The sequence below is a fragment of the Phyllostomus discolor genome, chromosome 2, assembly GCF_004126475.2.
Source record: "Phyllostomus discolor isolate MPI-MPIP mPhyDis1 chromosome 2, mPhyDis1.pri.v3, whole genome shotgun sequence".
Lineage (NCBI taxonomy): Eukaryota > Metazoa > Chordata > Mammalia > Chiroptera > Phyllostomidae > Phyllostomus > Phyllostomus discolor.
Genome location: NC_040904.2, coordinates 181,270,388 through 181,283,808, shown reverse-complemented (window position 1 = coordinate 181,283,808; position 13,421 = coordinate 181,270,388). Strand labels below are relative to the sequence as shown.

General features: G+C 32.5%; 1 protein-coding gene across 6 annotated transcripts in view; it reads right to left on the bottom strand.

Moving 5' to 3' along the window:
* Positions 1-13,421, bottom strand: part of KRAS (KRAS proto-oncogene, GTPase) — a 48,260-nt gene that overhangs the window by 5,598 nt on the left and 29,241 nt on the right. For 4 of the 6 annotated variants that reach the window (XM_036019249.1, XM_036019250.1, XM_028531648.2 and 1 more), the window contains exons 3-5: positions 11,489-11,667; positions 9,971-10,130; positions 2,585-2,708 (exon numbers count right to left, since the gene is read on the bottom strand). In XM_036019249.1, the coding sequence (XP_035875142.1) occupies positions 2,589-2,708; positions 9,971-10,130; positions 11,489-11,667 (459 nt within the window). In that variant the 3' untranslated portion in view covers positions 2,585-2,588. The remainder of the gene's footprint in view (positions 1-2,584; positions 2,709-9,970; positions 10,131-11,488; positions 11,668-13,421) is intronic. The other 2 variants (XM_028531644.2, XM_028531646.2) reach the window with 1 other exon arrangement.

Here is a 13,421-nt window from a genome sequence, read left to right as displayed (position 1 = left end):
CAGAAAACACATTAAAAAATCATTTTATTTATTTAGATTTAGAGACAAGGGAAGGGAAGGAGAAGGAGGGAGAAAAACATCAATATGTGGCTGCCTCTCGTGTACCCCCTGCTGAATGAGGACCTGGCCTGCAACCCAGGTATATGCCCTAACTGGGGATCGAACCAGCGACCTTTTGGTTCACAGGCCTGCAATCAATCCACTAAACTACACCAGCCAGGGCCGAGAAGAACACATTTTAAGTTGAAAACAATGCAAGTATTTAGGAGACAACAAAACCCAAATCTGTTAACATTATCTTCTTTTAAGATTCTGACAAATACTTTAGGTTCATATTGCACTGAATCTTCCTTTCTACCCAATCTTACTGAAATTAAATAATTTCAATGATTAGGGAAATTTTACAATTAATCAAAACAAAGCAGTAAATGCCTTTATTTATATAGGAACTAGTCATTCTCATATACACATATATAAGACAAAAGTAGCATCCCAGTAATTATTTTGTTTAAACTCATCCATTTTTGAGCTAAGAAAACTGGTTACTATTTATCATTGTAAAATTAATTTTGTAAAAATATTTTCATTTACAATGTTAAGTATTACCAAGTATACTTTTTTCTTGCCATCCATGTCCACTGAAAAAAACAAGGATTCAATTCATCGTGCCCAATTATCTGACATTCACAATACGTAGGCACTGAAAATACAGTTTGCACAAATGAGGAATTTTAGAGAAGTATTCTGATTCCATCTTTAAGTAAAAATTAAAGCACAAAACTTATTTTATTCTAAATAGTTCTACTTTAAAAATTCACTTAAAATAGTAAGATAATAAGGAGAAAATAAAAAATTAAAACTAAATTAAACTTAATTAAAAATTAAACAATCACTTAAATCTGGTCATGACTACTGTAATTTAAGAAGTTTGGCTTTTCAAAATGTACTGCAATAGTTATATTTTACCACACCTTCTAAATTAATATATTCTTTAGATAATGATACCAAAAACTATTAAGAGTTCATAAACTTCAATAACAATTAATGATGGTCATGCTTTGTTTCCTCTTCTGAGTTTAGATTAGTACTAGACCACATAGTAGCTTTTGGAACAAAATCTATTCCAATGTATATGTTATTCCTTTGGGGGCCACATTATTTCTGACCTTAAAATCATATAATAAAGACTACCTACTTTTAGTTTAATCTGCACAATAAATGATAACTTAGAATTTTACCTCAAATCCTCACAGAACATTATTTATTACAAACAACATTAACATCAAAATCTTAAGCTTTGGCATAAAGTTTATGGCATCTATTGATGCCATAAAATGTTTTCTGAGCAAGACCAAATTTAATATGGGTTGATTTAAGAAAGGAAATTGAGAAATTTCACACAATAAAATCCAATTGGGCAGCTATTAAGTGCCAGGAACCTCATTAGGCCATGGTCATGCAAAAATTAAAAATATGTGATTCTGGCTCTCTAAGATCTTACAGTACAGCAATCAAATATAAAAGAGGTTATTTCAAAATAACAGGGTAAGTGCATAATGATTAAAAATACTATACTGAGAATACACAAGGGCATTATACTCAGTCTAAGGGATTGAAGAAAGATTCTTAGAGAATAGATTAGAGAATCATGAATGAGTGTTAGTTAATTAAAACTAGAGGATAAGAATACTATTATTCCAAACAAGAGCAACAGCCAAGCCTGGAGGGAAGATAAGCAAAATACATGGTGTTCATTTACATAAGGGCAAAAAAATTTTCAAGGAGTTTTTAGAGCTAAGGCCAAAGGTTGGAGGGTAAGAAGATGTTAAGAGCCATCTGTAACATGCTATGAAATCTGAGATTTTATTCCATAGTTAACAGGAAGTCAGTGACTGGATTTAAAGATAAGAGAATGATATTTAAGTATATCTCTCTGGTTGCATTGTGAAGGAAGGCAGCAACATGTAAACCAAATAAGAGGTTTTAATAGTTCCAGGAAGAAACCAAACAGGTGTGAACTAATGATGTCGAAAACGTTAGAATGTAACATCATAGGAATTTATGGTTATCTCTACATGGGGGTGAAAAAGAAGTATGAAGGGGTCATCCAAAGACTCCCAGGTTTTTGACCTTGGTAAAAAGTGATGTTGACACCACTGAGTTAGAATTGTTAAGAGTGGCCCTTTTTTCACCTTCTGGGCCATTCAGCCTTATTACTCTATATGGTTTCTTAGTATTTTTTCTTTCTAGACCCTGTGACAAATGTAGATTAGTCTATATCATCAAAACTGCCTCAATTATAATTAACTTCCATAAATTAAAAATAAAAATATACCAGTTATGGAAACAAACTACAGATTTCTTTTTTTTAAAGACATGTTTTTTAATTCTTCCTGGAATTTTTATTTTTTTACCTCTTATTCCCCTTCACCATTTTCACCTGTCCCTCCACACCCACCTCCCTCTGGGGTTTCTTTTAGTATTTCAAATTAAAAGCCCACACCTCAGTAGTTCTAAAGTGGTTGCTGCTTCGTTACCTTTGAAAGACATCTGCTTTCTGCCAAAATTAATATGCTGAACTTACCAGATTACATTACAATGCATTTTTTAATTTTCACACAGCCAGGAGTCTTTTCTTCTTTGCTGATTTTTTTCAATCTGTATTGTCGGATCTCTCTCACCAATGTATAAAAAGCATCCTCCACTCTCTGCATTGTAAAACACAACTTCTTTAAAGTCTGTTTCATTGGTAATAATAATTTATTGGGACAGCCATGTGCAAGAAGTTTGAAATTATGAGCTTTACTTGAGAATTTCTTTTTAAAACAGACATCAAATTGATTGAATAAAACTGGGGATGCAGTTTTAAAATATGGCTTGAATCCTGGTTTGTTCTTTAAAGTCAGTTTTGCAATGGAATTAGAAGTTAAAAAAATTAAATTAGCAATTAGAGGACATGATGAAAAACTTAGTTACTTGTATTAGTGCAATCATTTTACTTTGCTAGTCATTGAATTAATCAAAACCTAAAGTTAGATTTAAATTGTTTAACTTAGGGAGACCAGATGCTTTATGAAGTAGCACTGATCCTCACCCCTCCCATTCCAACCCTAAGAGGGAAGTAAGAAGAAAAGTGGTACAAAAGGATTTTAACCTTCCTTTAAAAAAAAAAAAAAAACAAAAAACAAAAAAACCCACACACATACACATCTTGAAAACAAGTCAGATGAAGAGACTAGAATCTTGAGTTCTCCCTTCAATGACAACACTGTCCAGTGAATTTCCAGGATGGACAAGTGGAGCTGAAACTGGGACTTTTGTAGATAGATAACTACATTATTTAAAGAAAACTGCTAAATGAGGGCTGTTTATCATAAAATTCTAAACATTATGAATTGCTTAACAAAAACAGTAGCACTGCATTCTGTATCCTGATTACAAGTTTAAAAAATTTTTAGAACAGTCTCCAATTATACTGGCCTCATACTTTCGATTTTAATTCAAATACTCTAAACAGGGAAAAGGGACTTCTGCTTAAGACCACGTAAAGAAAGCTATGACAAACACAATTGTATATGGTCACATGGAGGTGAACTAAGTTTTTAATGTCTTTCCCAGTCCAAAAAATTAGGCCACAGCCAATGGGGACAAGTGTTTAGTTAAATTGATGTACTCCTACTTTGTCCAGAAAACTATATCGCCAAAGCAGAAGCTTATATCTAAAAAAGAAACACAAATATTAATCTACATGTAGTGCAAATTAATTTGAAAGATGTAGTATCTGTGCACATTCTTCTTAAAGAATGAATTAAGTGCTTAGGAAAGCTGGTCTATTATTATTGCACATTTAACTTAAGTTTAATGTTTTAAATTTTAATTTTAGGAATAAATTAATTACTATGGGAATTGGAATATTTTAACTCTCTGGGATTGGTAACATCAGTCCTTCTATGAACTAAATGTGACCAAATGCTCCCAGCACCCCAAAAGCTATTACATATCAATTGTATAATTTGTAGTTTTAAATTAAATCAGGTACAGAGAATTGGTCATTTAAGTATTAAATAAAGTTGATAGCTAAGGCTTAATTTTTGCATGCAGAAGTCATCACACATCCATTGCTTATTTATAAAAGAAAAAAAAAGACACTTCAATTCTTTAGGGTATATTAATTTTTTATAAATCTCAAAAATATATCAAGAACTCCTTCACTAGAATTTGGTAATTTACCATAAAAGTAAAACATTAAACTCATAAAACTCAGTTTCAGTTAAGAAGTGGGCATTATAATAATATATTGTTTATAAGTAAAATGTATATCTCAAGCCCTGACCAATGTGGCTCAGTCAGTTGGGTGTTGTCCCTCAAAGCAAAAGGTCGCCAGTTCGATTCCTGCTTGGGCATGCCTGGGTTGCAGGTTTAGTCCCTTGTCTGGGAGCATATGAGAGGCAACCAGTCAATGTTTTTCTCTCACATTGGATGTTTCTCTCCTCTTTCACCCTCACTTACCCTCTCTCTAAAAATAAAAAAATAAAATCTTTTTAAAAAAAGTACATCTCATAATCTGCTTATACCATCCAGTGATACATTTTTATTCAGCTATCTCAAATAAAAACCACTATAGCTCAAGAAAATTAATCTTATTTTTAATGAAATCAATTTAATCAACTAGCTAGCTAAGCTCACTGCAAAATAAAAATTTTCAACCACTTTCTGAAGTCATCAAATATGTTGGTACTTTAAATTACATAACTACTTGTACCAGTATATAAAATTTTAATATTTTATATTTACCATTAATTCTCAAGGAGAGAAATTATATTTACTCCTAAGTACTTGAAAAAATATATATATTTGAAACTATCAATGTTCAATAATATAAGCAATTTAAGGCAACAAAATGACTTTTGTATAGCATGTAAAATGTAAAGCATGAACTGGCATTTGAAATCTTCACAATTCTTTCAATTTGAAAATTAATGAAAGAAATTTAAATGTATAAATTAAACAAACCAGGTAAAAGCTCATATTTTTTTAAGAATGTAAAGATTTTCTCCTGTTTTTAAAAAGTTACAAGGTCAATGTAGAAGTACTTAAAACATACTAGGAGAGGAGAAAATCAGGGTCTTGCTCTTCTATTAATTTAGCAGAAGCGAAGTTTGATTGCAACTTACTTCTAAAATCAGCATGAAAGAGTCTACTTTGTAAGTGTGCACATCCCCATCACCAATACCAGAATATGTGATCTTGTTTCCAGCAATGCAGAGAGAGAATTGGAAGCCAATGATTAAAAAGAAAAGACTACTACCCACCACCAAAATATTCAGTATTAGGAGCTCAGCGGCTAATACAACCGTGAGAAAGTTATTCCAAAGTGGCTTTTCACTAATTTTTATTACTAGGAAATTTAAATTATGTTTTAAAGAATCAATTATTTACCATATTTTCTCAGATTTAACATTTCTTATTTTTTGGTAACATATTTCAAGATCATACGGACATAAGAGATTATCCTTGTGTGTACCTTAAACTACTAGCACTAGCAGAGAACACTGGTTTCATATGCCAAAATTTGTAGGTAATTTTTAAAGATAAAGTATAGCTGAAACATATTCAATACCCAACTGTGGCTAGTTGCTAAACTCTTAACTGGCACTTAATGATTTATTCCTGACAATACAGCTTATTGCCACATACACTCATTTGCAAAGGTCAGTTACCAAACCTTAAGAACAATTGAAAATACTTATTAGGAACAAAAGTGTACAAGTTTGTACATGTAAATTTTTAAAAATCAAGACATTTGATGATATTTTCAGCTCAGCTATTATCTGAAAATATACGTATGAGACTAAGGTAATAGAGCATTCCATACTAGAGAAAGAACTGTTAACAGCACCATTGCATATTCTGGTGGCTACAGTGCTTTCACTGAGAGATTTCTTTTTAAACAAGTACTGGTATTTGTTCCTACCATAATAATGGCTTATTATCTGCAAAAATTCTCCCAAATTCTTTCAAGGAAATAACACTTCAAACACCCTAATTATAGACAGATGCAAGAATACTAGCTTTCCTGGGGGAGAGGAATGGGAAGAACAAGGTATATTTTAAAAAGCAAATTTGCAATGCCAAATTTCTCAAGAAACCTTTCAAACTATAGCCCATCTTAGGTACTGAAATGCATCAATGCCCCTAATTGGGAGGCTTGGTATGGTGCACAGCAGGTGCTCAGTAACTGTTCCATTTTTAACTCATAAAAAGCTAAAGTCCAAAATATTGATCTCATGTACATGAATTCAACTACTATTAAACAAAAATATGGTACATAACACCTTCCATTTGGTTTGTTAAAATGATTTGGTCAAAAGTTTTCTTTAATGGAGGTCTTTAACAACTAACTTTAGGTATCTAGAAATTAAGAACAAAAACCAGGATGCAATCACTCAAAATTTTTAAGTTCATAAAACTAATTTTCACATAATGCTCAAGTTGAGACCTCCAGAAGGCAAAAAAGCTGAATCAGGAGTAGCAGATATGCTGAGAATTCTGCTTCTGTCATCCACTTTACTGAGCCTCGCCACTTCTGATTTTAGCTGACTGGAAAACACACAGCCGACTACCATGGTGCCAATGTTTTGGTTTTAGCAGCCTTTGCCCACACGGCATGCACTACCCAAGGAAGCCAGGAAAACCTGGCCATTCCTAACCACCTAGATAAACATACACTAGGCAGCAGTCTTTACAAAGTAGGGACATAGGGACTACATACAGCATACTAGCAAAAAATAAAAATTACTTTAGCTGTTCAGATATGGACTAAAATGATTGTAAATAAATACAATTCATTATATCCTAGCCACGTAGAGGGCTTTTTAAAGTTGGTAAAATATATTTGACAACCCTTACACCTTAAAAAAGTACTAGAAGAAATTTTCCGTTACCTCCCTCCCCCCCTCTCCCCCCCCCCCCCCCCCCCCGCCCACTACTTCTCTTTCACAGAACAGAAGAATTTACTATAAATCCTTACAGGCTTACATTAGTAATTTTAAGCTGAGAAGTCTGCCCTACCTTCTAGTGTTGAATCAAATACAGTTCCCCAGAGAATTGGCTACCAATACTACAACCAGAAGGCCAAATGTAGTCACCGTCTATTTTTTGTACTGCCCAAAGGCTAAGAATGATTTTTGCATGTTTAAAGGGTTATAAGAAAAAATACAATGGATAGATACCCTTTGTGGCTCACAATGCTTAAAGTATTTATTATCTGGCCCTTAACAGAGAAAGTGTGCCAGCCTCTGACTTACATCTATGAGAAGCTCTAAATGAATGTCATGTTCCTACTAACTTGAAACTAATTCTCTTTGGTGTTTGTGTTTTAGGTTCACATTTAAGACGAAAACTTGGGGCGTGAAATAAGTAGCTGTTAATAAAATACAACAAGGATATGTATACTTTTGTTCAAATAACAAATAAAAATTAGCAAATAAGTAACAAAATATTCTGGAGAAAATAGGGCCTAAAATTTTCACAAAACACCGGAGATGTAAAATTTATAAAATTTAAATGTCCCATTTTATAATCTCCACAATTAGTACTTGAATAAATCTTTATAAAGTCTTCCAAAAGCATGCAAATATCAAATTAATTTCAACAGAAGATGAAAATCAACAAGTCTATGTAATAAAAAAATCAAAGACTAGAAACTAATTATTGAGTTATAGTTTAGCAACATAAATTACATAAATATATCAATAAAACAGGATTTAAATATAAGAAAAGTTGCACACTTAGGTTAAGAAATAAAATATTCCTTTATATCACTCAATATTTAAATTAGATGATCCACATAAATTTCTACAAAGCAAATTTAATTCACTCCGTATCAAACACATTACATACATCTTCTCCAACCACCCCCCACAAAAAAAGTATAAAACCTAAAAATCTATTTTAAAAGGAAACCAGGCAGTTTTCTGATTATGAATGCTGTGGTATATTAAAGCATTAACATCAAACACTAAGAATTAACACTGAGTACTTCTGAGACAGTAACCATAGAACATGGAAAGACACAGCTATTTTAGGCTCATCAACTGAGAAGTGGAGGGCAACACTGTGAGAATATCAAGACTTCCTTTTATTGTTTTCTATTGCCTTTCCACTCCAACTATGGTCCATCTACCAAAATCAGCATCACCTGAGAGCCTGTTAAGACGCTCAGAATCACAGGTCCCAACCTAGACCCAGTAAATTAGAATCTAGATTTCAATGAGCCCAGTTCATTCATATGCATATTAAAGTATGAGAATCGCTGCTCTATCTGCAATTCTTTACATTAGGCAAAGCCTCTTTGATTTTTACTTTATAAAATTTAAAATAAAATGTTAAGTAGTTACAAAAGTATTTTTTAAAAGTTACAAATAGTAAATAGTGCAAGTTAAAATGTTAATGGTATAATCTAAGTAGTAGGTTTGCAGAAGCTTTCAATAAAATTCTTTTAATTCTATATTAGCAAATTTTTCATAAGAAAATGCTGGGAGAGAAAGTTATAAATATTATGGGAGAGAAAGTTATAAATATTACAGTTATTTTTTTGAGTACCTCTTCTCTTAAAGGAAAACAAGGAATCTGGTCAGAGAAGACCAGTCAAAAGAAAAAGAGAAAAAAAAATGAAACCTCCTCCCAGCCTGTGGACCTGGGAATGAATGTGAATAAAATCTTAATTCCTCTGAAGTGCTATATGTCAAGTCTTTCTTTAACCTATAAAACAGGTTTTGAAATGAGATATTTGTACTATGATCAAACTACAGAAATTCAGCTTTTAATTTGAAAACAAAGACTTAAAATAGAATTCACTGTTTTTTCACTGTGTACCAAATTTATACAACTAGGAAGCAGTACATTTCCACTGGGGAAAGAGACATATATCCTAGCTGAATGATGACTTACTTTTAAATTTTTACCCCTTTACAAAATTCAATGAAACTTCTAGTTTTTGTAGGTTCAACATGTAATGAGTTCATCAATTTTCTTAACTCCTAGTATTCTAGTTTTCTGGACTCACAGGTACATGTAACTAGACAAAGCCCAAAACAAATGTTCATCTTGTATGGTACATAAACTAACCAATTTCTTAGTATATGAAAATTGTATTCTGTCATGTCCTTATTTATTATTTCTTTCTATATTTTCCTATACATTAAACTCTTATTTCATACATAAATAATAAACTGAAATTATTTCATTTTACCTAGAGAAAAAAGTTACTTTTAAAATATGGGCATTTTTTTGAAACAAAAGTCAAGATCAACCTGGCATTAATTTTGGAACAACATGGCATTAATGTCAGAACAACATAGTGAATGAGAAACTGAGAATTTCTATTTATTTTCTGAACATTCTCTTGCTTTAATGAAAACTTCCTCCAAGAATAAACATATCCTTAAAAAAGTTCTACCTAAGTAAAATACTTCAAATACAACAAAATTCAACCTAGAAACATGACATAAGACTCTTCTTAATGGCACTTCTAAAATAGGAACTCAGTATGTGTTCCCCTGTTCTTTCACTTTATAAATGTAACAGCCAAAAAAAATTTCCCACATTTCTTTAGTCCTGCGTGTAATATGTGCCGAGTTGAAGAGAGTGTTCAATGTGGAACGAAACCAAAGCCAAAAGTAATACCATAGACTGGATTAAGCAGCACTGCCCTGTCGTATCCTTAAGGGAACATCTACCAAATAAATAGCATTTTACTTCCTATGTTAATATAATGGAAAGAAAAATTGATAAATTACATTAAACAATATAACACTTTTGCTCTCAGGCATATGTATACATATTTATGTTCTTGCCCTCCTGCTCCCAAAATGACATTATTAGGAGATATATTAGTAACCTATGATTAATAATTAAAATCACTTGATATGGTTTGCAGAGAATAGATTTGTATTACAATTTTACTTACCTGTCTTGTCTTTGCTGATGTTTCAATAAAAGGAATTCCATAACTTCTTGCTAAATCCTGAGCCTGTTTTGTGTCTACTGTTCTAGAAGGCAAGTCACATTTATTTCCTACTAGGACCATAGGTACATCTTCAGAGTCTTTAACTCTTTTTATTTGTTCCCTGGGGAGGAAACAGTTACATGAGAGGTATTAAAAATACAAAACTCTTTCAAAAATTGTACACACCTTTTCCTATAAAATATGGCTGGAAGAAAACTTTTAATGTAATTCCTGGTTCACACCACACCAAATTTTCCCTGTTTCTCCCTGCCATTATTGTTTTTCTCCATCTTAAACAGAGAACTGTGTCACTTAAAAGGTCAAATACCTAGAAATATACTAAAACTACCATCTAATAGGTTCATATGCAGGTACGTCACCTGATAAACAAATATCGAAAATTTTAGACCAAATGAGATGCTATGCCTAATTTTTAAAATTATAATCTTTGAAACATATATAATATATTCTTAAATGTTTATGTAGTTATTTTTTAATAAAAGCATTCATTACAAAATTAACATAATTTTCATATTTCTTTCTCACAAAAGAGAGTGCCAAGTGGAAAAGATTTTGATTTCTATGTGGACAACACTGATGTTGCTACACTGTTTATTCTGTAAGTCCTTCTTTGATAAGATGTGCATAAACTGTAAATGTGCGGTAAAATTTATATTCCTTCAAATTTTTTAGTGAATTTCAAAGATGCAGCATGAAATTAAAAAAGCCAGTTAATCAACAAAAATATTATCACCCATCCAAATTTTTTTCTCAATTACTAGACTATAGAGAAAAATGTAAGAAATGTTCAGTAATATGGTAAAGCTCTTAACTAGGCTAACTCACTGTTAAATGAACATAGCTGATGAATAGGGTACTTGCTTAATATGAAGTTTTATGAAAACTATAAACCCTCAAAAAACAGAATACAAACTACACTTAATACAATAGTGATTATTTTAACAAAGGTAGTCAGTTTTAGGCTAATTTGTCAGTTTCTTTAAAAACTAATTGTTCTAATACTTCAATCTATTACAACTTTAGAGTGGGGGGTGGTGGTTCTTAAATATCTAACACACAATTCCAAGAAATTCTACACTAACTATACTTATCTTTAAGGCTATCTGAGTAGCACTGCCTCAATGGTATTTTCGTATTTCTGTTGATGGCTTTTATTTTTATAATGGTTCTAGCATAAAGCTTTGTTTCCTTAGTGCAGAATGGTTAAGAGCACAGGTGTCAGAGTCAAACAGGCCTCAGTTTCAATCCCAGCGCCACCACCAACTACGCGATCTGGAACAAGTTATACAACTTCTCTAATCCTCAAGAAGTTCATTTGTAAAATAGGGATATTATCTACCTCATAATTATTCTAAAACTTAAATTAGATAATTTATCCATGGTGATTAGCAAAGACTCAATAAATGGAAGACACAATTTCTCCTCCATGTCAAGTTATTATAGTCAATTTAAACCCACCTATAATGGTGAATATCTTCAAATGATTTAGTATTATTTATGGCAAATACGCAAAGAAAGCCCTCCCCAGTCCTCATGTACTGGTCCCTCATTGCACTGTACTCCTCTTGACCTGCTGTGTCGAGAATATCCAAGAGACAGGTTTCTCCATCAATTACTACTTGTTTCCTGTAGGAATCCTGAGAAGGGAGAAACACAGTCTAGATTATTATGGTGTACTTTTACTTTTATAAAGGTGTTAGACACAACTCAAGAAAAAGCACCCAATTCAAAACTGGGTAAATGACTTGAATAGACATCTCTCTAAAGACAGACAAAGGGCCAATACACACATGAAAATATGTTCATCATCATCAGGGAAACGCAAATCAAAACCATAGTGAGCTACCACTTCACAGCCATTAGGATGCCATTTTTTTTTAAAGGGAAAATAACAAGTGTTAGCAAGGATATGGAGAAACTAGATTCCTGTCCATTGCTGGTGGGAATGTAAAATGGTGCAGCCACTGTGGAAAACAATTTGGCAGTTCCTCAAGAAAGTACAACAGAATTAACACATGATCCAGCAATTCCAATCCTTGGTATATAACCAAAAGAACTGAAAGCAGGGACTCAAACAGGTATTTGCATGCTAATATTTACAGCAGCATTATTTACAATAGCCAAGATGTAGAAAGAATTCAAGTGATTATTAACAGATAAGTGGATAAGCAAAATGTGGTATATAAATACAGTGAAGTATTACTGAGTCATAAAAAGAAGTAAAATTCTGCCCTGGCTGGTGTGGCTCAGTCACTGGTTCAATTCCCAGTCAGGGCACATGCCTGTGTTGCAGGCCAGGTCCCCGACTGCGGGCACGCAAGAGCCAATCACACAATGATGTATCTCTCCCTCTCTTCCCCTCTCTCTAGAAATAAATAAAATCTTTAAAAAAATAAATAAAATTCTGATATGTAGTACAATATGGATGAACCTTAAAAACATAATGCTAAGTGAAATAAGTCAGACACAAAAAGACAAATGCCTATTATTCCACTTAAACGAGGTACCTAAAATAGGTCAAGTCACAGAGACAAAAAGTAGAATAGAGGTTACCTGAGGCTAGGGTATGGTTGAAGAATTATTGTTCAGAGGGACCAGAATTTTAGTTTGGGGTGATGAAGTTATGAAAGCAGAACTAACGGTTACCCAATATTTTGAATTTACTTAATGTCACTGAAAAATGGCTACAATGTTAAATTCTGGTAAAAATCTCCACAATTCTTAAAAAGATATTACACGAGATTCAACAATGCAAGTGTATATATTAATACCAAAAAGACCAAAATTCTTATAAAAAATCAGTATTACAAAAATGGGATAGCTCTATGAACTATGTCATTCAGGATGATTTAGATGGCAAGAAAAAAATCAGTTTACAAATAAAGTCATGCATCTATTTTACTTTTAGTTAAAGGAATACAAAGAGAATGAAATGGCCAATAACAAGGATTTTAATGCCCTTATCCCTTTCTGAAATCCTGGGAACAATATCTCACAGCCAGATGGATACTATGATAACTCTAAAAAGCATGATTATTCTATCTGCAAATTTTTTTGGCCTCTGTTAAAGGCAGGGTGGAGAGGGGAGAGACATATCTTAAAGAGACTAAGCAACTCTAAGACTGAGTAAAGAAAAAGAGAGCAGGTAACATTAACAGATTCTTAAAATGAAACTCTAATTTTCCTTGACTTTTGATTAATACTCATGGTTAAAGATTTCACATACTCTCTCCCAAAACAGACCTCCAAAAAGATAAAGAAAAAGAAATGATGCAATGTAAAGTTGCAGAATAAGAGGCAGGGCTGCTGATGGGTATACAGTATAAACCAGGGGCACTGTTTCTTACTATTCCACATGTGGGCTTAGCACTAAAGTGTCTTCATTTCATAA